Here is a 23,683-nt window from a genome sequence, read left to right on the forward strand (position 1 = left end):
AGGAAATTAAGTATAAAAAAGAAAAGAAAATTTTACACGTAATATGGATATATAAACATATACTTGAACAATCTACATGACCACATATATTTAGAATATACAAAGTATGTTCATTTGATAGTACGTTAAATCTTTTTATTTTCCAAAAAAGATACTCATACGAAACACTCTATACCTCTATACTGTTTTAGCAGCAATGAAAATAAGGAAAAACTACTGAAGTTGAATGATAAAAAATATATAAATATATATGTTGTTAATATATTTAATTGTGCAGGAAATCCAGAACGTTATAAAAATAAGAATAAGCCATTATTGAAAAAAAAGAATTTTTAAATAGCTTATAAGCTATGGACGGGTAAATGCTTAACAAAAAAAGGGAGCATAATAAAATTAATCAAATATTTTATAAAATAATTATTGTTAAATAGCTTTATGTTTTGCACAATTACTAAAAGAATAAAATGTTAGTTTTTGCTACAAAAAAAAAATAATAATAATAATAAAATAAAATAAAAAAATATAGTATGATATTATAAAATTAAAAATGTTAAAAAAATAATAATTGAAAGTGTAAGACATCATATAATTGTTTTATATGACGGATAAGGGGGGAAATAAAGGCACAAAACAACACAGAAGGTGTATATATACATGTATATACGTATGTATGCATATATATGTATATATGCACACTTTATGCTTATTTATAAGACCCCTAAAAAACATTCCAGACAAATTAACAAAAAAAAAAAACTTATATATATGCATACATATTTGCAAATAAAGAAATTAATTTTTTTGAAAAAATAAGAATAATGTAAAAATGTGTAGAACGCAAAAATAAAAATTTTCTAGTGTAGGTCAATACGCAAATAAAGGTTAAATGTAAGAATAAGTATTTTTTTTTTTTTTTTTTTGCCTTTGCTTCCTTTTTGTAATAAAAAAAAAAATTATAAAATAAAAGTAAAAAATAAAATATAAGTGAAATAAATCCACATAACACCCTATTACCTTTTTTTAGAGATTTATAAAAGGAAATATATTAAATGGTATAATTGGAAACTTAAAAAAAATAATATTTAAAATATTTTTGTAATAATTAGATTTCTTATAATTTTTTAATTTGAGAAAAGATTGATAATACATATATATATTTAAATATTCATAAATTAAGTCTGTTTGGTTATTCAAATGAAATAAGAGTTTTTCTTCCTTATCTTGGTATACATTTTGCGCAGACAAGTTGTTTTGTTCAAAATTTAAACCATGTGCCTTATTTTTTTTCTTAATAATATAATCTTTTTTTTTGTAGTGTTTATTTAATAATGACAGAATACTAATAACTTTTAAATATTTTTTTTTTAAAAAGTAATATCTAGCATACAAAATATTTACTTTTCTATCATTGTAATATATTTTGTTTATTAAAGATACATAAATTTTAATATTTTTTATGAGTCTATATTTTTTCTGTCTATTTTTTGTGCATCCCTCTAAATGGAAAGAATTAAATAACATTTCTGCATCTGCATATAATTTACTTACACTTTTTTTAATATTTTTGTTATTGATATCTTTTTTTTCTTTTCTTTTTGCTTCATTTTTTTTGATGTATGAATAATTTGTAATGTTTTCTTGGATTCTATTCATTTTCTCTTTTTTTTGCTCTATTTTTTCTCTTTTCTCCATTTTTTTTTTTTTTTTTAAGGGCCAAAATTTCCTTTTAAAAGCCTTCTTATCATTGATGCGAAAAGCTAATTTAAAATCATTTTTACTAAATTTATCATTAAAATAAATGTAGTTATTTTCTAATACAATTTTTGGCTGATGAGAGAGTTTCATTTGGATATTGTAAAACTCATGCTCCTTTTCGAAAAAATAAATTTTTGTATATAAATTTTTGTTATTTATTGATTTCATTTTATTCTTTCTACCTTTAAAAAAAAAATTCATTCTATCATTTCGAATGAATACACTGTTTTGTCTTCTCTGTATATAATCTCCACTTCTTAGCCTCTTTTCACATTTCGAGTATAAGTAAAAAAGGTATAAACATTTTAGACACATGAAATGATGGGTTAAATTATAAAAAAAGGTAGTATTTTCAAAATTATAATAATTGTTCTTATTATTTAAGCTTAAATAAAATTTTATATACGTGTCAATTATGTTAATAAAATAAATGATTAGCTTAGCATTAACCTTTAAATATATTAAAATTTCCCCTAAACCCAGCCAAGTAATAGCTTCTAAATACACACTCTTTAAGCTAATTTTTCTTATCCCTTTGTTATTATTATTACCGTAAATGTTATTAGTACTATCATTGTGGTCAGCACTGCCAATATTTTCGTAACTGCCCGTGTTGTTAACACTATCAGTATGGCTATCGTTATCAGTGTTATCCTTTTTACTTTTTATCGAGAAATAATAATTCTTATTAAATAATTTATTACATTCTTTAGAATAACTAAAAAAACAATTGCTGTTATCTATTTGGTCACTGTCAACATAAATGCTTTGGTCCTTTTGATGCAGTTCACATTTTATTTTGTTCAAATTTATATGGGATAAAAAGTTATTTAAATAAAAATGCATGTACATATCAGAATTTTTTTTCCTCTTAATTTGTTTATCGACATATTTATATAATATCAAAATTATAGGTATAGAACATGGTAATAAATTAACTTTACTAATGTCAATGTATTCGCTTTTGTTTATATTTTTTTTCTTTCCACTAGGTATATACCGATCGTTTAGGGTATATTCATATTGGTGAGGAGTATCCATAAAACTTACATTAGCCCATTTGGAAAACATGTACTCTAACTTACTATTTCTTTTGTTCTCATTTACATTTACATTTGCACTTGTAGTAGAATCCTTGTTTTTTTTTCTATTTATGATAAATAATTTTCCTTCCTCTTTTTCTTTTTTTGCATTCGTTTTCATATTACTTTTTCTTTCCAAAATTTTTAATGAAATTTGTATTTTGTCAATTTCTTCCATAATGCTATTTGTTAATATTTTATTTTCTGCCTTTTTTCCAATGGTTAAATTTCTGGGATTACTGAATACTGTAGGAATGTTGTAATGATATACCGTAAAGTTTTCCATTACTTGACAACGTTTATCATATTGACTGCACCTATCACATTTGTCACTCTCATAACTGACCTTGCAATCCTCCTTATTGTCAATATTTATATCATCGTGCTCATTATCATCAAAAATGATGTCATAGGAACGGCTGAAATAGCTTTCCTTGAAATTTTTATCATCCAAAAAACATATATCTGAAGACGAACTAGAACCCGATTTTGTTTTATATTTTTCCAACATGTCCTGCAACAACCAATATTTTAAATGTGCCTTATTCCTGGAATTATTTTTCTCATTTTTTTTTGGTTTTTCCCAAAAAAATAAAATATCATAAATAATAAAGATGTTAATCAAATAATAGACATATAAATATATAAAAAAAAAGTTATTAGAAAAGTAGTTCACAGCTTTTGATATAATTAAAATGCATTCTTTACTAGGTAGCTTCGACTGAAATAAATGAGTATCAAAATTTGCGCTAGGAGTATTTGTGACTGTGCCTCTACAGTAGCAGCTTGGGCTACTATAGCTGCACTCGTCAGATGCGAAACTGCATTCTGTGCCTTTTGGATTCATTTCAATATTTTTACTCCGCATTCCATATGTTCCAAATGATGAGTGTGATGTACGAGAAGTGTGTTCACCTTTGATGTACTCGTTCGCATTATTTGCTACATCTACACGGGCCTCATTTGGGTCTTCCTTTGCCATACTACACAGTTTGCTTGCCCCCTCGTTATAATGAACTAAATTGGTAATATTACAGAATTTATTTACATAACACCCCTTTTTCTCTTCATGTGTCCCAAACAAATTATTGCTGCTGGTCATAGAATTGTAAAACAGGGGGGAGTTCAACTTTAACTGGTTAATTAACGATTTATAACGATTCTCATAACTGTCAAAAATGCATGAGTTACACAGAGTGCCTTTTTTATTATCATTCATCTTAATGCTATTACCACAAAATTTCGAACGATCCATATGTGCTTTTTTTCTCCTCCGTCCCCATGAATAATCGCATTTACTGCTTCCATCCTTGCTACAATTTTTAATTCCGTTTAAATTCCTACAGCTACTAACTACTATACTTAACAAAAAAAATGGAAAGGAATAGGCGTTATGATAATTTTTTAGCAAAAAATTTTTACAAATATATATACACTTATCAATTTTTAAATTATATAAATAAATAATACATAGATAATAATAACTGAGTAAATTATTATGATCGACTTTAATACTTTTCATAATATATTTATAGCTCAAATATAGCAATTCTGTATAATCATGTTTTACAATATTATTAATATTTATTTTCTTTTTAATTAAATCCTTTTCATATACTAGATTTATCTCTTTTAAATTATTGTAATAGTAATTAGTGTTAATCTGCTTTAGCAAAGAAATTCCTATTATGTAAAATAGTTTGCTGCTTCTAAATTTGTTAATATCGATTTTATGATCAAACAAATAATCCTCCTTAAATATGTTTATTTCGTTCTTATAAATCTTGTTAAAGATATTACTCTTAATATATTTTTCTTTTATATGCCACTGATTATCACAGCATGAAGCTTTATTTCCTAAGAAACAATTTTCATAATGCACATTCTGTGAATGTCTTTTATCGTTACAATTTGAATTTTTTCTTCCTAATTCATTGCAACTTACACCTACATCCGTTGTACTGTTAGTATTATTACCAATTGTTTCTTCGCTGTTTGTGTAATTCTCTACGTCACTCTCATTTCTTTGTGGGTTACCTAAGTTCTCATGGAATGAATTTCCCGCCGAATTTGTTTTAATATATGTGACTTCACCATGGGAGAAATGATCAATTTTCTCTCCGTTTCTTTTGTTATTCACCTTACTTCTTTTCTTATATTTCGTTTCATCCTCTCTTCCACTTTCTGCTGTATTTATTTCATCTCTTTGTGCCTCCTTTTTTGTCTTATTTTTGTACTCTTTTTGCCTCGAGTCAATAAGAAGATTAAATTTGTGCGCATTTTTTATAAAAAAGAATAAATATTTCAACGAATTTTGCACACATATATGGGCATTACTCAAATAATTATAATTAACCTTTAGCTCAAAAAATATATCAAAAAATAGAGAGAAGCGGAAGGATCGTATTTCTCCCATTTTTTCATAAAATGTTTTTTTTCCAAAAAAATTATTTTTATCTTGTACATAATTTTTATCATTTATATAATTTGTACTGTAGGTATTAATTATATACTCATCATAATTAATGTCTTCATCTTTCATGTAAAAGAAAAAGTCTGATACATTTTGTTGTATATTAAAAAAGTGCTTCCGTTTTTCAAAAGAATCATCATTTAATTTTCCATATACATTTTTCTCCAATGAACTGATATTATTTTTATATACTACTTGTACATTCCCACTGCGATAATTATTTCTCGAATGTTGATTCATCAATTTACAATGGACATGATTGATATATCTCAAAATAGAAATGACTACATTATAGTTTGAGTATAAGTAATTTAATAATGCTACTCGCTGATATAATGAAAATATTAAATACGTATTGTATCTTGTAAAAAAGGATAGGGCTATAATTTTTTCATATTTTTTTATAAGGAAATATTTACCTTTGTTATGAAATTTTTCATTTAATTTGTATATATCAACTTGGTAGTAGTCATTAAAAAGAAAAACATTTTCTATTACTGTTTTTGCTTCAAATGTTAAACTGTACCAGCTACTCCTTAATTGCCTATGCAGTTCCTTAAAATTGCAAAAACTGACATAATAAATGTTATCGTTCATGTGTTGACTAAATTTCGTATTCATTTCTTTTTTAGAATATAATGAGTTTTTTTTATTAAATAAAGTATTTCTCCATTTTTTTTTTTCCTCATTAAATAAGGAATATTTTTGTATATAAGCTGTTTCATTTTTTATATTACTGAATGTATTCTTTTTGTAAAATGTTTTTCTATTTTTCGCTTCCTCTGAGTCGGGTTCATGCTTTTTTTTTCTTTTTTTTTTTTTCTTCCATGCAAATGTAAAAAATTTTACTCTCCTCATATTAAGTATGTTATAAATACTTGCTGAAATTTCCCTTTTTGTTCCTTTCAACAATCTTTTACGTCTTCCTGTGTTATTTCCCTTTTGGAATGTTATTTCTTCATCGTACGAAAAAGGTTTGTTTTCAAATCTAAATTTATCCATGGACGTGAATTTATTATTACTGTAACTATTACCATTACTATTGATGGCGTAACGGTGCACATTCTTGTGATACTTGATATATGTAAAAGAATAATGCAAATTAATATAGGGTAGCAATATAAGTGATAACATTTCAGTTATTAAAAACAGAAAACAGATATGCTCATACTTTTCTATATTTATTTTCATATGATAATTAATAAAATTTTTTTTATATGTATCTCTTAACAAATTTAAAATCCTACTATTATAATGCTGTTTATTATTTATTAGTAATGAAGCAATTGGAGCTGATATTTTCATATGTTCTCTAATCATTTTATACTCTTCTCCTGTTATAGATAATTTTTTTGGACTTTTGGTTTTACATTTGTCATTCATATCTTTCTTCACATTAACGTGAATAGTAGTTTTCTCCCCAAATATGGAGGTATAAATTTTTTTATCTTTTCTGTTATTATTGTGCAAATAATTTTCTTTTAAGTACTTTTTGTAATATGATATTTCATTTCCAATGTCTTTATTTGATTTATAAAGTAAATTATAAAAATTATATCTTAATTTTTGCTTCTTTTTTAAAACATTCACGAAATTGAAATATTCGCTTATATCCTTTCTGTGTATATTCATATATATATATTCATCAAATATGAAAAGGTATAAAAAATTATAAATTAATATTTTTAACTCATTATTTCGAAAATTAAAAAAATTTTTCAAATTTTGATTTTTCCAGTTATTCGTATCTTCTTCATCATGTATGTTCTTGTTCACATTAAAAAGCTTCTTATTAATTCTTTTTTTAAAAAAAATTGATTCAATGAAGTTATCATTTTTTCTACCGTTATTAGTACCATTTATATTGTTATTCTTATATAAATTATCACAAGAGACGTGTCTTAATTTATTTATATAACTATTTTCATCAAATACAAATTCTTTTCCATCTTGGTTATTTGGGCTATATGTGTTTCTATAATTGATATCTAATGTATGTGTTTTAATGATCGGATCTGATTTGTTTAACACAATATCAGAATTGTATCTTTTCTTATCATTTAACATTCCATACGAATAATTCGTATTATGATGCATGTAATTCATCAAATCTTGGCTCTTAGTATAGATATAAAATTCTTGTACATTACTTCTAATTTTATTAAAACTGTTTGTACTACATTTAAACTCACCATTTGTATATACGTCTTTTTTTTGATTTATACTCTTTTGGCACATGTTTATATAATTACTTAATATATATTTATCTACACTTTCGTTTGAATTTAGCAGAATATTAAAATTATAAAAATCGTCTTCATAGGGAATATTGCTCACCCAGCGTTCTGGACCTTTGCTTGTGTTTTTCTCCGAATCACATTCTTCATACAGTTGTTCCTCGGTGTGTTCCTGTACCTGTGCATGCTTCTGCAACTGTTTATGCGACTGCTTTTGTACATCCTGCGGATTGCCCTCCTTACTGCACAGATAATTTTTTTTCTTTTTCAAATTTATGATGGAGTAAAAAGATATTTCTTTATAATTTTCTCCTTTTACTTTTACTTCGCCCTGTTTATTAAAGTGTGTACAACTTAAATTATATTTACTATCCAAAATGTTTATAATAAACGGTATATTCTGCTGCTGACCTTGCTTCCAATAATGAGGTATGAAAAACTCGTTTTTATAAAGATTAAAATATATTCTAAAAAAAGTAGACTTCAATGAATAATCATTCGTTAAGTAGTTATTATTTTTTGCATGAAATATACTAATTTTATTATCAAGAAAAATTATACGTTTTAATACATACAGATTTTTTTCATACGTGAAAAGGTTTGAGTCATAACATTTTATAATTTTGTCCAAGTACAAATGATATATTAAATTTTTTAAGTTATAATTATATTGATGAAACATAAACTTTGTTTCAATATGATTTATCAAATTCAAATAAATTAAAATATGTCTTTTTATTCCATTACAAATATATTTATAATTAAAAGAGATTGAATTCTTTATAAAATTCTTAATAACTAAATCGTTAATATGATTGAAATGAGGAGACATCAATGGGTTATTCAAAAAAGAATAATTACGATATTTGGAATTCAAACTACCTTTTGTACAGTCATTTATAAAATAAAAACAACTGTTATCTTTTAGCTGATTCAGAAAGTGCCTGAACGTGTGAACAATTACCTCGTCGTATGCGCTGCACCTGTCGAAGTTATCGTTATCATCGACGTCGTCATTGTTATTATTATCATCATCATCATCATCGTTATTATTATCATCATCATCATCATCGTTATTATTATCATCATCATCATTATTATTGTCATCACCATTAGCATTTGTACTGTGACCAGTATTACCATTATCTTTATCATCCACATTATTGTAACCATAGTTACCTCCCACTGTGCTCCTACTAAATTTGGACGTAACAGCGCATAAATGCCGCTTGTTATACTTTTCTCCCTTACTATCATTCGTTAGGACATGATTTTCATTAAAAATTCCATTTTTTTTTTTTTTTTTTTTTTTTTTATGCTTTTTTTTTGAATTTTGTCCCTTTCTTATATGCTCAAAACCATTTATATAGTTAGTGTTATTTTCCTTTGTTCTTATAGTGAAAGAATTTAGTTTATTCATTTCGTGATTTATATCGAAGGATTTCCACTTTTTTTGATAATCCTCAAAAATGAAATAAAAATATAAATACAAATTTTTATATATATATAGGGAAACATTTAGAATATTTAATTTGCTGTATAATAGGGCCATAACTAGTAAACCTTCAATAATATGTATCTGCTTGAAGTAAGAAAAATATATTAGGACATCAAAAAAGTAGTTGTAGAAGTAGTATTTCCTATCTTTAATTTTTATTAAATTTTTAAAAAATTTTTCTTTCTTTAATAAATTTGTTTTTTCATTATATTCTATATTCATTAAATTTCTTAATCTTTTCATGCTGCATATTTTATCTTCTAAAGAAGTATTTTTCAAAACAGCTATTAGCCTTTCTAATGATATCTCCTTATACTTTATTTTTAAAAATAACAAATATTCATCTAATGTTAAATATTCTTTTTCTTTATATTTTTTTTTTCCATTCCATTTCCTCTTCCTTTTCTTCTTTCTCTTTCTGTATTTATAATTTTCTCTTTTGCGTTTATTACTAAAATGAATTCTTCTCTTTGTTGCTAAGAACTTTCCATTTGTAACCACGTCTCTATCGATATAGTTATTGTCTACATTTATGGTGTTCTTCTTGTCCTCTTCCCCTTTATCCTTGTCATTACCTGCATAACTGTTTTCATTTTGGTACAAACAGTTTATATTTTTCAATTCCTCTAAAATGTTAGAATCCACCTTAAAAGTGCTATCACCAAACAAAGAACCGCCATTCATGCTTAAGGTAGCAGTTTTGTTTTTGTCCTTTTTTATTACATTATTGGTGCATTCACGTTCTTTAGAGAATTCATCTTCGTTAATGTTACTTGTTATGATAAATTTATTATATATTTCGTCATTTACCTTATCAGCATTCTTATTTTCATTTTCTTTCGAATTCTTGTTCGTACTCTCATTCGAATTCCTACCCTTAGTTACTTCTTTCTGCAAATCCACATGAACACCTTTTTTTAACAATAGGGAGGAAGCCTTCTTTTCATACAATAAAAGGTCGTAATAATTATATATTTTACTTTTTAATTCTGATGATATCAAACTAGTAATTCGCAACTTCCTTTTTTCCGACTCGGAACAATATTTATTTATTTTTTTTAATTTTCTTTTTAGATAAATATACTCAAAAAACTTTATTTTAGCATTATGAAAATCTTTTAAATGAATGTAGGCAATAACAACCGATATGTATAGATAATACAAAACCGAATCAATATCAATGTATTTAATATTTTTTTTATTTATTTCGTACTTTAATTTTTTGTTATTACTAAATAGATATATATCAAAATAGCTAAATGTTGGTAACGCTATTTCACTGTTAACAATAATGTTGTCTAATTTTTCAAAATCCCCTTTTTTTAAAGTGTAGTTCAAATTAATAAGTTCAAATCTTTTATCTTCACTAGGGGTATCATCTTCATCAGTATATTTCATATCATCTAATAGTAATCCAGTTCTTTCGTTGTTTCTACCTTTTTTATTTCGTAATGAGGAGTTTTCTTTCACATAATTATTATCTCCATATATTAATCTTTTTCCTTTTTTATTTAAATATAGTATTTTTATAATTTTTGAGTACCGAAAATCATAATTAAAAATCTTGTTTTTATTTAAGAAACTGTTACTATATGTAATAAAGATATTTTTAAATGGTTCAAAGTTATCAATTACTTCTTTAAATCTGTGGTAATTTAACAGCCTATTGCAATGACGAATATATTTCCTTAAAATGGCTCTGAGTTTATGCCTATCATACTTTTTCACATTATTATTTAGTACATTTTTATCTAATCCTTTATCTTTATCATCTTTTTTTAAGTCTCCTCTTATCCTATCATATAATAATAACATTTTCACTACTTCTTTTGTTTATTTGAATATATCCTTTACCTCAATCATTTAATTTGATAATAGCATTATGTGTTTTTTTTTTTTTTTTTTTTTTTTGGCTACTGTTACATAGCGTGAGCCTTAAATATTTTACTTTTCGCTTTTTACTACTTATTACTTCTCAATTTTTACTACTTAATAATTCTCACTTTTTACTACTTAATACTTCTCACTTTTTACTACTTAATACTTCTCACTTTTTACTACTTAATACTTCTCACTTTTTACTACTTAATAATTCTCACTTTTTACTACTTAATACTTCTCACTTTTTACTACTTAATAATTCTCACTTTTTACTACTTAATACTTCTCACTTTTTACTACTTAATAATTCTCACTTTTTACTTTTTGGATTTTTTTTTTTTAAGTATTCTTTGAGAACATGAAAATCTCATGGCTTTCCGCATTGTTACATATTCTTTTTACTGTATATTTTTCATGCCACATTTTGTTAAATTTTTTTAAGGCATATATTTATTTCGTTTTGCTTCATTTTGTTTGTTTTAATATATTTTGTTTCGTTTGGTTTTATTATGTTTTATTATGTTTAGTTTTGTTTTGCTTTGTATAATATTATATTGTTTTCCTTTTTTATTATTTTGTTTCGTTTTGATTTTTCTTCTTTTTTTTTTTTTTTTTGTTTTGTTTTGATTTATTTAAACTCTTTTTTTTTTATTATGAGAACAAGCAATACCTTTTTTATTGTTCGATAGACATTTACATTTTTCTACTTCGCGCATTATTACCGTACACATTATTACAAATGAGTGCTTGTTATGCACATAATAATGTTGTGTATATATATGAACAAACAACGTTAAAGAGGGCCATAAGTAGTTAAAATTTTTTTAATTTTTTCCACAATTCTTCATTTATAGTTTACATCTAACATATTTCCAATAATTTATTTCATTGTTCAATTTGATACTAAGAGCATAACTGTGTTTTTGTTTTTACATGAAAAATACATGTATATATATATATTTTTTTACATGTGTTTATTTATTTCCACTTTGCTCCTTAGTAATAGAGCATGTGTCAGGGTGAACTTGAGCACTTTCGTAATGTGCGTCAAAAGAAGCACTTGTACTTATAAAGATGAAACGTATATATTACTATAACATATTTTATTTTTTGGCTATTTATAAAATTATTTTAGTTGTCAAGACTAAAGATAAATATGCCAACAGAGTGTTTTTTTCTCCCTCCCCCTTTTTTAATTCCCACATTTTTTAATTTTAAGTACATTTATGACCTTTTTTAATTCTATATTGCTCCCAATTCGATCAGTAAAAATAAAGAACTAATTTTTAGGCAAAGGTAAAATTATATTTCTTTATTAACGCCTGTGTAAATTTTTTTTTTTCAACTACATTTATTTTAACTGCATCGAATGAATCATAGAAAACGTGTGAGATAATTTTTATCTAATGTTAAGTGTAGAAGTAAGGAGTTCGTTAGTTACACTAATAAATATAGCATATATTTATGCGTGTGTATGGTTACACGTAAGCATATATGCATCTATAAGGGTTAGGCACGCATCAAGCGATAAGTTTGAGAACTTTCATATGTAACGTACGCTTCGCAGCGCTTTCCTTCACGTAGTTAAATCGGTGTAATTAAAAAATGAGCATTAAGCAAAATCATTTACGTGATTATTAAATTAATACAAAGTTCGCCTTAAATGATAAATATTTTCCATTTTCTTATATCACAGCACTATTTCGCATATTTGTATATGCATTACTTATGTGGCATTGTTTTTGATGGATTTACTATGGATCACATAATTGAAATTTAAGAAAAAGAAGACATGGTTTTTTTTTTTTTTTTTTTTTTTTTTTTTTTTGTCGAACTAGTTAGAAGGGGAAATTATAAAAATTAGAAATGGTAAAAATGGTAAAAATGGTAAAAATATTAAAAATGGTAGAAAAGGTAAAAATGGTAAAAAAGGTAAAAATTAGAAAAGGTAAAAATAGTAAAAATGGTAAAAATAGTAAAAATGGTAAAAATAGTAAAAATGGTAAAAATAGTAAAAATGGTAGAAAAGGTAAAAATGATAGAAATAGTAAAAATTGTAAAAATATTTTTAGACATTAAATAAATATTTTATCCCATGTGCCAATTCTTTTTAGATGTATCTTTGTTCCATTATCACAGTATCCACATATATATATATATGTATATATAGTTATACTTCCATACGTACGTATGTGTGCATATATGCCCATTTTCACCCATATACACGAGCAAAAAAATGAACAAAAAGAAAAAAAAGAAAACAAAGAATCCCATAAACATAAGTGAGTTAGAGGATAAAATAAATGTTTTGAATTTTATGAAAGATGACTTTGAAAAAATTTTAATAAAAGAAAATGAAAAGTTCTCTAGCATTTCTTCGGAACATACTTCTAAGGAAAAAAGATCATCAACTGAAAAAGAAAAAACGGACATAATTTTAAAAGAATTTATATCATTTTGTGAGGAAAAGAAAAATCTGTTAAATAAATATGTACAAACTGCAAATGAAATAATAAATAAAAATAATGAAATAATTGAAAATGAAAAGACAGAAATACAAAAGGTTATTTCCCAAAAGAATGAAGAAATAGAATATATTCAACAAAAAATTGAATTGACAGAAAATTATTACAGAGGAATTAATACTGCAATAATGAAACTTCTAAACAATTTAGACTTATTTCTAAAGTATAAAATGAATATAGAATTAAATTTTGATAAATTAAAGCACAGTAGTAAATCACAAATAAAAGTAAATGATCAACAAAAGGAGAATATGAATACAGAACAAAAGGATAACAAGTATATAAACTTTACACGACAGGAAGGTGACATAGTGTTTGTACAAGAATTGCATGAATCAATGGATGAGTATGACAAAAAAATATGTAGTATTAGATCTTTCATAAAAAAAAATAAATTAGATGAACAAACAAAAACTTTCTCCCTTCAAAACAGAATAGAGGAAGACCTCTTTAAGCAGCTTTCCGAGGGACTCGAAGTAGGAAAAAGGCATTATGATAATTTTGATAAGGATTACGATTCATGTAGCGATAATAGCATCAATAACAGCAATAATAATAGTAATAACAATAATAGTAATATCCACGCTAGTAATAACAATGATAGTAATGTCCACGATAGTTATAAAATTAATAATAGCTATATCCTCATAGGCGAAAACAAAGCAAGCAGTATGTTTACGAATAATGAGAATGCAGATCAGCATAAAATAATAGACAAAGGTGATACAAATCAGCGAACTTCAGATGGGACTAACTCTTTAAAAAATAATGAAAAGAATGAAACAGAGAAGGCTAATTGCGCCAAGAAAATAGGGGAAGAAAACAGCTACATTGAGCATACTGAAAAGGAGTCACATACAGAGTGGGATGATGAAGCAGAAGAAGATGAGTCAGAAGATGACGAGGTAGAAGATAGCGAGGTAGAAGATAGCAAGGTAGAAGATAACGAAGTAGAAGATAACGAGGTAGAAGATAACGAGGTAGAAGATAACGAAGTAGAAGATAACGAGGTAGAAGATAACGAGGTAGAAGATAGCGAGTCAGAAGATAACGAGTCAGAAGATAACGAGGTAGAAGATAACGAGGTAGAAGATAGCGAGTCAGAGGATGACATAACTGATGATGTGGGCAATGCAAGAGAGGGTAATGAAAAAGAAAAAAATTTTATGACACTTGATGAAAGTGAATATAGCTCTAGGAATACTGAAAAGAACAAACAAAAGTATATGGAAAAAGAAGAAAGTAATTATAAATTCAAAAATTCTAAGAAAAAAGATAATACAAATAAGAAAAGTAACCAAAAATTATTAAATGAAACAGAAAATATTGTAAAGAGCTTTTCATCGGACATATACAAAAAAATAGTTAGTGATAATATAAATATTCTCATGGACAAAATAAACAAAATAGATTATGATTATATATCTTATTTTGAAAAAAAATTAAAAAATTAATAAAAACGCATTTTATCATTTTTTATTTTAAGAAAAAAAAGTATACCAAAAAATAAAATTTCTATGTTTTTGGTGTCCTAAGATATATCGTAGCCACTTTTAAAAATATAAATAAATTAAACAAAGAATCTACATGATTAAAGATGAAAGCTCTTCTAAATTTAGAGAGTGAAAAGGTTAAAATATAGTTAACCAAAGAGTTGATGGGTATGAAATAGAACAGCACAAAATTATTAAAAAGCAGAAAATTTTTGAACAGTGCAAAATTAAGCCTTACAAAAGTACACGCCACGAAATAGCATAAAATAAAGTACCAAAAAAAAAAAAAAAAAAAACATATATATATATATATATATATATATATATCTTAACAGGAAGCTTTATCGGTTCCAAACTAAAAGTCTTCCTAACGAATTATCAAATTCGCTCAAAGGATGTTACACATCGAAGTTTATATATATAAAAAAAAAAAAAAAAAACAAATAGTTTATACACATTTTAAACAAATAAATTACTATTTATCTCTTTTTTTTTTTTTCTTTTTTTTTAGTTTAGCAAAATCCGAAAATTCTAGTATATCATCTGTGCGTTCGTTCCCTTCTTTAACTTTTTTCTTTTTGGAAAAGTGTTTAACGTTTTTTTCATCTTTCGAAAAATTGTTTTGTTCATCGTTTTTTCTTTTTTTCTTTTTGCTTTTATATAGCTTATTATGATACAATACATCGTCATCTAGGTTTTTATCTATGTCAAAATTTTTAGTTATAAAATCGTCTAAAAATTCATCTTCTTCCTGTTCCTCATCAATAGATGACGCTGAAGCATCACCATCATCTCCTTGTTTCTTTTTAACTTCATACTTATCTTTAAATTTCTTAAAACTATTGTTATTATAAGAATATAGAATATCATAAAAATATTTCTGATACATATTATCCATTAATTTTGACTTGACCTTATTTATTTCCTTTGTTTCATCTCTCTTTCCATTGATGCAAGAGTCATGGATAAAATTATTAAAAATATTAAGTACATTCGTTTGAATCTTTGCATTTTTATATTTTTGCGATAATTTTTCCATTATGTTAATAACTGTACTGGTTGTGTAGGAGTAATTATGAGAATACTTACCCAAATTGTGATGCGACTGCTTATCCGACTGCCCATGCGAATTGACTTGCAAATTACCTTGCACATTTTCTTGCAAATGATCAATCCCTTCACCTTTGCTTGGACATAGATAACCAGGTACACCATCATTATTTCTCACGTCGTCCTTTTTGCCACTCGCTCGATCTTCTTTATTCGAACCATAGTTCCTCCTGCCTATATTAATTATAATATCGTCATCTTCGCCAATAATATGGCCATTTACGGCATTGTTTTTATATCCCTTGGAGCTAAGTACACACTCTTTTCCTAATTTACCATTTACGATTGACGCGTTTTCACGACTTTTCCTTCCATTTGGATCATATGCTATCTTATCACCATACCTATTAATGGAACTACTTTTAATCAAATGGTATTTTTTTGTTTCATACGCTTCGTTGTTAAAGACTGATATATTTCTAAATTCGAATAAGACATGCTTAAAATTATCATTTAACAATGTTGAATAATTGTAAAATTCATATAAATGAGTTAGTATAGAGTTAGCATCTAGTGGATTATTTAATGATTTATTATAAGCAAATAATCGATCATTAATTTTTGTATCTTCCCCTTTATGATACTTATTAAATTTTATTATATAAGTATTTTTCACATAATCCATATTTTGTTCATATAATTTATTTTCATCATTATATAAATATTTCATTAATAAGTTTTTTTTAAAAATTATATATCTTATCATTATTAATGAAAATAAATGAGCACTGGATTCTTTAGAATGAATACTATGTTGAAATATTCTTTTTATAAAACTAACATTCCTCATTAAATTATTATCTGTTAAAATTAATACCGTTAGTAAGCTATAAAAACTGTACGTATGTTCACTCTCATAATAATTTAGATTTCTTAATATACTATAATAAAAACAGTATACATTGTCATCTATTTGTTGTGAGGAATATAACAAAAGAAACATAATAACTAGAAAATTTATTTTAATTTTATACGATTCCACATTCTTTATAATTTTCAGTAAGGACAAGAAATTTAAACTATTCAAGTACTGATTTTCTGCTGATTCGTTTAAGCTCCTTCCTCTACTGCTAAAACTACTATTATTACGACTTTTTAACATTATACAGTTGTTATAAATTATGAAATAAATGTTTTTAACCAATATACTGGATAACAGCTTAAGAACTTTTTTACTTAAGTAACCATATAAACAGTACTTGGTAAAAATATTTTCTTCTAATTTTTTTTTCTTTTTTTGATTTTCGCTCTTCTTTTTTTTCTTTTCTTCCTTCTTCATGGTCACGTTGTTTGCATCTCTCACAGTTTCGTTATGATCTTTTATTTTCATATTATTACTCCATTCGTCATTTGTACTATTCATATTTTTCTCATTCTTCCGGGACCCAAATTCTTCGCTTCTGTGATTAGAAGCACGGTTGCTATTCAGCTTCGCCTCCTTTATGCATTTATAATTACCACTCGAATTACAAACACTGTTATATTCCTCATTATTTATATTTACTCTTTTGCCATTCTCATGTGGTGAAAAACTAATATTGCGTGAAAGCGCAGCACTGCTACGATCACACGAACGATTCGCATCATCATCATTATTACTACCATTTTTGTAATTACTATTATTGTAGTTTCTATTACTATTGTTATTTCTAGTATTGCTAAGCAAATCATCCTTCATACACAACTTAACTTTTTCTTTATGATTTGTAAATTCGTTAATATGTGTATTTCTACTATCTGTTCCATTAAATGGAATACCGTTCTTCTCAGGCATCTCCTCTGTTTCATCATACGTCAAATCATGAGCTCCTAAGCTATGGTCAGATATGTTGTAATTTTTTACGTCTTCAAAATACCCCGTATCAGTGCTCTTACATATTATATAACTCATTTTTTGTGTGCTCCATTCACTCAATAATATATTTTTTTTTTCAAATAACTCATATACATTTTTTGAAAATATTTCAAAAAGGTATGTTGAAAAGTATATAATATTTTCCGTAATGTCATTAAGTGAATTCGTATTTATTTTATATAAAACGTATAAACATCTGGTAATACTTAAAATATCACTTTTTAATTTTTCATTTATTATATTTTTTCTCTTATTTCTGCTCTTCAACCATTGAACAATATGATCAACACAAAATCTCAAATTCGATAATATTTTATTAAAAAAATAAAAAGCAATATAACTTCTAACATTTTCTATAGTTATTAAATGTTTTAAAAAATTTAATAGCAATGGATTTCCCTTATTAAGCATTATATAACCTTCTAATATGATATTTAATTTTGCAAATTTCTTTTCTTTCTTTTTTAAACAAAATTCATTTATAATATTAGCTGATAAATAAAATACACTAGGTATCAAGCTATACATGGCATTTTTTAACATAAAAATATACTGCAAATATAATTTCTTGATAAAATTTTCGAAAGAGTACAAATATATTAAAGCATTAAAAAAAAAATAAAACGAAGAAAAATTATATTCCTTAAAATTAAATCTGCTGAACAATATATTTAAAATGTAGTTCATAATACTCTTGTTGTTCTGCTCAAAATTATGTAAATTATCATTTGGTAAAACAAACATAAATATATGTTTCAAACATTCGAGGATGGACTTTTTTATAAATATGTCTTCCCTATTATTATAAAAATCAATTAAAATTTTTACATATACAATATATATTAATGGGTTATTTTTCACTAATATGACCATATTATTAATTCTATCGCTAAAAATGTTATTTTTGTTATAGATTATTTCTAAATGAATTTTTTCTTCATCCTCCGCGTGCTTTTCTAAAAAAATTCTGTAGTTATCATAAATAATGCTCAGACCGATATCATACACTAAATTGTACACATCGCTCATGTCTACTTTCCTTCTAAGCAGTAGTTTTATATTCACATTGTTGTTCCTGAAGGTGCTATAACTATTACTGTTTCTACAGTAGCTGCTGTTGTGTCTGCTATTGTTGCTTCTACTGTTGCTTCTATCATTACTGCTACCGTAAGAATTATTGACATTCCTCACTTCGCTTCTTACAGCGTACAGTTGCCTCAGATACATAGGTATGCTACTGCATTCAATTGCACTGGAGTTTTCATTGGAATCGTTTATGTTTACACTTCCATTTATTTTTTCTCCTCTTGACGATGAAATTCGTCGTTTTAACAAAAGTTTTATTTTACTTTTCCAAATTTTCTCATTTAACACATTTTCGTCTTTTTCCTCATCAAAATCAAACATTTTTTCCTCTATGTCAACAAAAAGGAGCTTTTGTTGAAAAGATGTATTTGTGTTATGATCCTCCTCTTTTTCATATTGCAGCTTTATTTCTTCATCCTCTTTTAAATTTTCATTATCTAGATTGCTCTTATTCCGTTTGCTATTATACAATTTTTTTACATACAAATTTATGTTATCGTATTGCAAATTTTTTTTCTTTTTTTTTAAAACATATTTTGAAACAATATGTTCCAAACCTTTTTTTAAGAAAAACCATGTGTCGCTCAAATCGTAAATTCTTTTTAAATGTACTATAAAATTTTCATCTATTTTCTTTAAATGTATTTTATTTTCTACAACATTATTCAGCATATGCTCAATCTCATCGGTAAATAATCTTCTATGATTTTCATTGTTGTTAAGCACAAAATTGTTAAATCTTTTACTACTACTTTTCTTTTCTCCCTTCACATATGTGTTCTTAATTTTACTCTTCCAGTTATAATTTATACCGAAATTTCCCTTCTTTAATTTTGCCTTTTTATTTTTGAAGCTATTGCCCCTTTTCTTGAAATCGTAACCTTTCACATTCTTCTCTTTGTATTTTCTGTTTTTTTTTTTTTTGTTAACATTTAAATGTTTATTCATGGTATATAATTCAAAAGAAGTTCAAAATGTTCTACTTCATATATACATATATATATCGTATTATACAAAAATGCGACAATCTACTGTTTTCATTTTTTAATTATAAAAATGCTGGAGTAAAACTCCTTAATATGAATAACTATAAATGAATGAGAATATGTTCATGCAAATAAATATAAACAGGTAAATTTCATACATATTACATATTTACTGAATAAAATGGTTATTACAGAATATGCTTCGGTATACATATATACATATATTTTTATATATATATATTTCTTGCTCTCTGTATGTGATGTAATATATTTTTATTTTATTTTATTTTTTTATTGTATGTATAAAAAAATTACACTATTAAGGGAAATCGCCTTTTCTCATTTCCTGAAATCTTTAAAATTTTAACTGCATTTTTAAAAATGGTTCTTCACATTTCAGCCATATTAAGATAATACTAAATAAAACATATTTTAAAATAAAAATTGGCTAAGAAAATAAATACAATTTTAAATACGAAAGGAAAAAATCTGTAAGGATAAATTTTTAATAATAAATACTCAAATACATTCATCAGCAAACAGAGGTATCTTGCAATAAACAAGGCAAGCAGATATTTGATTTATTACTTGGTTAACCGAAGCGTTTGTATATGAAAAAAATATTTGCATAAATATATATTTATATTAATACATCTATATATATATATATATATATATATATATATATATATATATATATATATATGTATTTATATATATTTTTTTTTGTTAAGAACATATGCATATTGTGGAGAAAAAAAGGCTCTACATATTTTTATTTTTATAATAACATATATTTATTTACTAACTTTTCTGATAATATTGCTATTCTGTAACATAATGAAAAATGTATTTTTCAAAATCTCCTGTATATTTATCATTTTTGATGTTCGATGTTCTTAGATAGGTATGAAATATTGTATAGAATAAGAAAAAATGCAAATTTAAAAAAAAATGAAAATAGCCAATTAACACGTCAGAACAAAAAAAAAAAAAAAAAATTATAAATTAATTTGTAGCATTGAATTTTTCTTAAATATAATAGACAAAAATATTTTATTTTTATTTTGTAGTATTTTAGATCTGTTTTATTAAGGAAATTTAAGAATTTGATGTATGTATGCAAAATAATAATTGGCATTTTAAGTAGTTATTTCATAAAATTAAATGTTATTAAGTTAAATGTTTTGAAATTATATGTTTTGAAATTATATGTTTTGAAATTAAATGTTTTAAAGTTAAATGATTTTAAGTTAAATGATCTTACGTTAAATATATTCATGATACATGTTTTTTTATAAAATTTAAGCTTTAACTATAAATGATAATAGTGTGGAGAAAATAAAACTTTTTCTTTTTTTCTATTTTCCCAATATTTTGCTTCGTCCATAAAATTGTTAATGATCCTAATATTATGGGATAATGTACGTACCTCTCTATACTGAAGTCTTATGTGTTCATACTTCATTATAGCAAATGTGAGTAATTATATATAGACATTTTAATATTTTTCATAATATTTCTAATTTTCCTTATGGTTATATTTATACTATATTTTACTGTTGCAAAATACGGGGAATAAAAGTTAATAGGTTTTTATATTTTAACAAAATGTGAAATTCAAAAAAAGGGAAGGAAATGAATATTATAAATTTTAACTAAAAAATGTGCAAAATGGGAGAAAAAAAAAAAAAAAAAAAATCAAACTATGATTACAGCTACAATCTTTTTTTATTTTTTTTCATTTAACAAGGGTAACGAATGGTTTGGTGAAGGAAAAAAAAAAAAATAAAATAAAGTGACATAAAATAAAACGAAACAGAATAAAACAAAACATAATAAAACGAAACAAAATAAAACGACAGAAAACAAAACAAAATAAAACAACACATGCATGTCTGTCTGTATACATACACATTTTCATACAAGTAAAAATACGATTTGAATTTATGAACTTTTAGACACTTTACTTAGCTTCAAAATAGAATTATGAATAATATAAAACGATTTTTCACAAATTTTTTTCATATGAATGTTTATGTCTTTCACTCGATTAGCTGTTTGAATAACAAAGTCCCTAAAAAAAAAAAAAAAAAAAAAAAAAATAGACTTACGTATATATGAAGAAATAAGGGAAAAAATTTATTGCACATTACACACACATAAGCAGACAAAGAATTAGCAAAGAGAGGAATGTGAAAAGCATTGTTTTACTCACTTTGGTGAATCAAAATGTCTAATGGCACTTTTTGTTGTTAAATACACATCTTTTGAAAAATTAAAAAGGTTATTTTTTATGTCATAATAAAATTCTACATCTTTTAAGTTATTAAATTTTTCCCATTGAATATTTTTAAAATAATTTCTAAAAGAATTGCTTATAATTTGAACATTTTTGTACGGATAATATATGGGTTTAAAAATTATCTGATTTTTATAAAAAGGAAAGTCAAAGTATAAATTTTCTAAATTTTTGTTAACTGCTGTACTATCATCTTGTGGCTGATCTAAGGAATATACATTTTGCTCAATTAATAACCCGAAGCATTTCTTTACTGCTCTTTCTTGCGAGTATATATGTGTTCCTATACATAAGCTTGATTTTAAATTTTTTTCATAAGGTGATAAATATAAGTCATTATATATCGTTTTTTTTTCTTTTTTCTTCTTAAAAAAATAATTTTTAAGAATATTATAATTTTTTATAAAGAAGTCGTTTGCCTCATTATGACGAGGGTTATGTTCATAGTTCATTGCATGAATATCGTTGTTATTGTGTTGTTTCCTATGTTCTATTTTCGAAACAACATTTTTTTTGGTTAATATTTTATTAATGGCATCCTGTGAATAAATTTTATTAAAGGGTATCATCTTATAAAAGTAAAATGCATTGTTATCATTTACTCCTAGGCAATTTATGTTAATATTTTCGTTTATGTCTAAAAAGGAAATCCCTTTGCACACTCCTATTGATTCAAAAATGATATTGTTGTTAATATTTTTTTTCACAAATTCATCATTATATGAATCCACAAATTCTATTACAAATTTTTTATCCCTGTTTTTTGCTTTTTTTTTTTTTATCCCAAATAAATTAACAGGAAAATCGTGGTAATTAAATATGTCCATTATGTGCAATTTTTTATTATCATCGGCATCGTCATCTTCGTCATATTCTCTAAATTTATAAAAGCTCTCATTTAAAAAATCATTGTGTTTACTTCTTTTTCCAAAATGTATAGGTATTTCAAATTCATCATCATTTACACTGTTTTTTTTTTCCTGTTTTATGGTATTTTTATTTCTATTAATATGTTTAACGTTCTCCTTTCCCCTACTAATTCCATCATTATCTTTGTTACTTTTCACGGATTCTTTTGGCAAATAATTGTTAAAAATTAACAATCTATTTTTCTCGTCATCTATTTTATTTTTTTCTGAATTTCCTTTTTTCTCATGTTTTCCTTCATCCATTTTGTTAATGGATACTTCCATTTCTTCACTGTCAAAAAGAATGTCAATGTTTTTTTTTCTTATTTTTCTTTCATTGTTTTTTTCCTCATTATTATCATTCATTTTTATATATAACATACGTGTACATACATATTACACAAATTTTACATAAATATATATATATATATATATATGTTGATATATATTATATACATATTACATATATATTGTATATATATATATACATAT

General features: G+C 24.9%; 4 protein-coding genes across 4 annotated transcripts; 1 reads left to right on the forward strand and 3 right to left on the reverse strand.

Moving 5' to 3' along the window:
• Positions 1-1,020: 1,020 nt before the first annotated feature.
• Positions 1,021-10,860, reverse strand: PmUG01_12059000 (conserved Plasmodium protein, unknown function; the record flags this gene model as incomplete). The annotated part of the gene is made up of 1 exon (XM_029006819.1): positions 1,021-10,860. The coding sequence occupies one exon, from the start codon at positions 10,858-10,860 to the stop codon at positions 1,021-1,023; it is 9,840 nt and encodes a 3,279-aa protein (XP_028863270.1).
• Positions 10,861-13,162: 2,302 nt separating this feature from the next.
• On the forward strand, positions 13,163-14,905 carry PmUG01_12059100 (conserved Plasmodium protein, unknown function; the record flags this gene model as incomplete). The annotated part of the gene is made up of 1 exon (XM_029006820.1): positions 13,163-14,905. The coding sequence occupies one exon, from the start codon at positions 13,163-13,165 to the stop codon at positions 14,903-14,905; it is 1,743 nt and encodes a 580-aa protein (XP_028863271.1).
• Positions 14,906-15,419: 514 nt separating this feature from the next.
• Positions 15,420-19,943, reverse strand: PmUG01_12059200 (large ribosomal subunit nuclear export factor, putative; the record flags this gene model as incomplete). Its single annotated transcript, XM_029006821.1, has 1 exon — positions 15,420-19,943. One exon carries the CDS (start codon positions 19,941-19,943, stop codon positions 15,420-15,422), a length of 4,524 nt encoding a protein of 1,507 aa, XP_028863272.1.
• Positions 19,944-21,928: 1,985 nt separating this feature from the next.
• On the reverse strand, positions 21,929-23,557 carry PmUG01_12059300 (conserved Plasmodium protein, unknown function; the record flags this gene model as incomplete). The annotated part of the gene is made up of 2 exons (XM_029006823.1): positions 21,929-22,058; positions 22,200-23,557. 2 exons carry the CDS (start codon positions 23,555-23,557, stop codon positions 21,929-21,931), a joined length of 1,488 nt encoding a protein of 495 aa, XP_028863273.1.
• Positions 23,558-23,683: the final 126 nt, after the last annotated feature.

The sequence above is a fragment of the Plasmodium malariae genome, assembly GCF_900090045.1.
Source record: "Plasmodium malariae genome assembly, chromosome: 12".
Classification (NCBI taxonomy): Eukaryota; Apicomplexa; class Aconoidasida; order Haemosporida; family Plasmodiidae; genus Plasmodium; species Plasmodium malariae.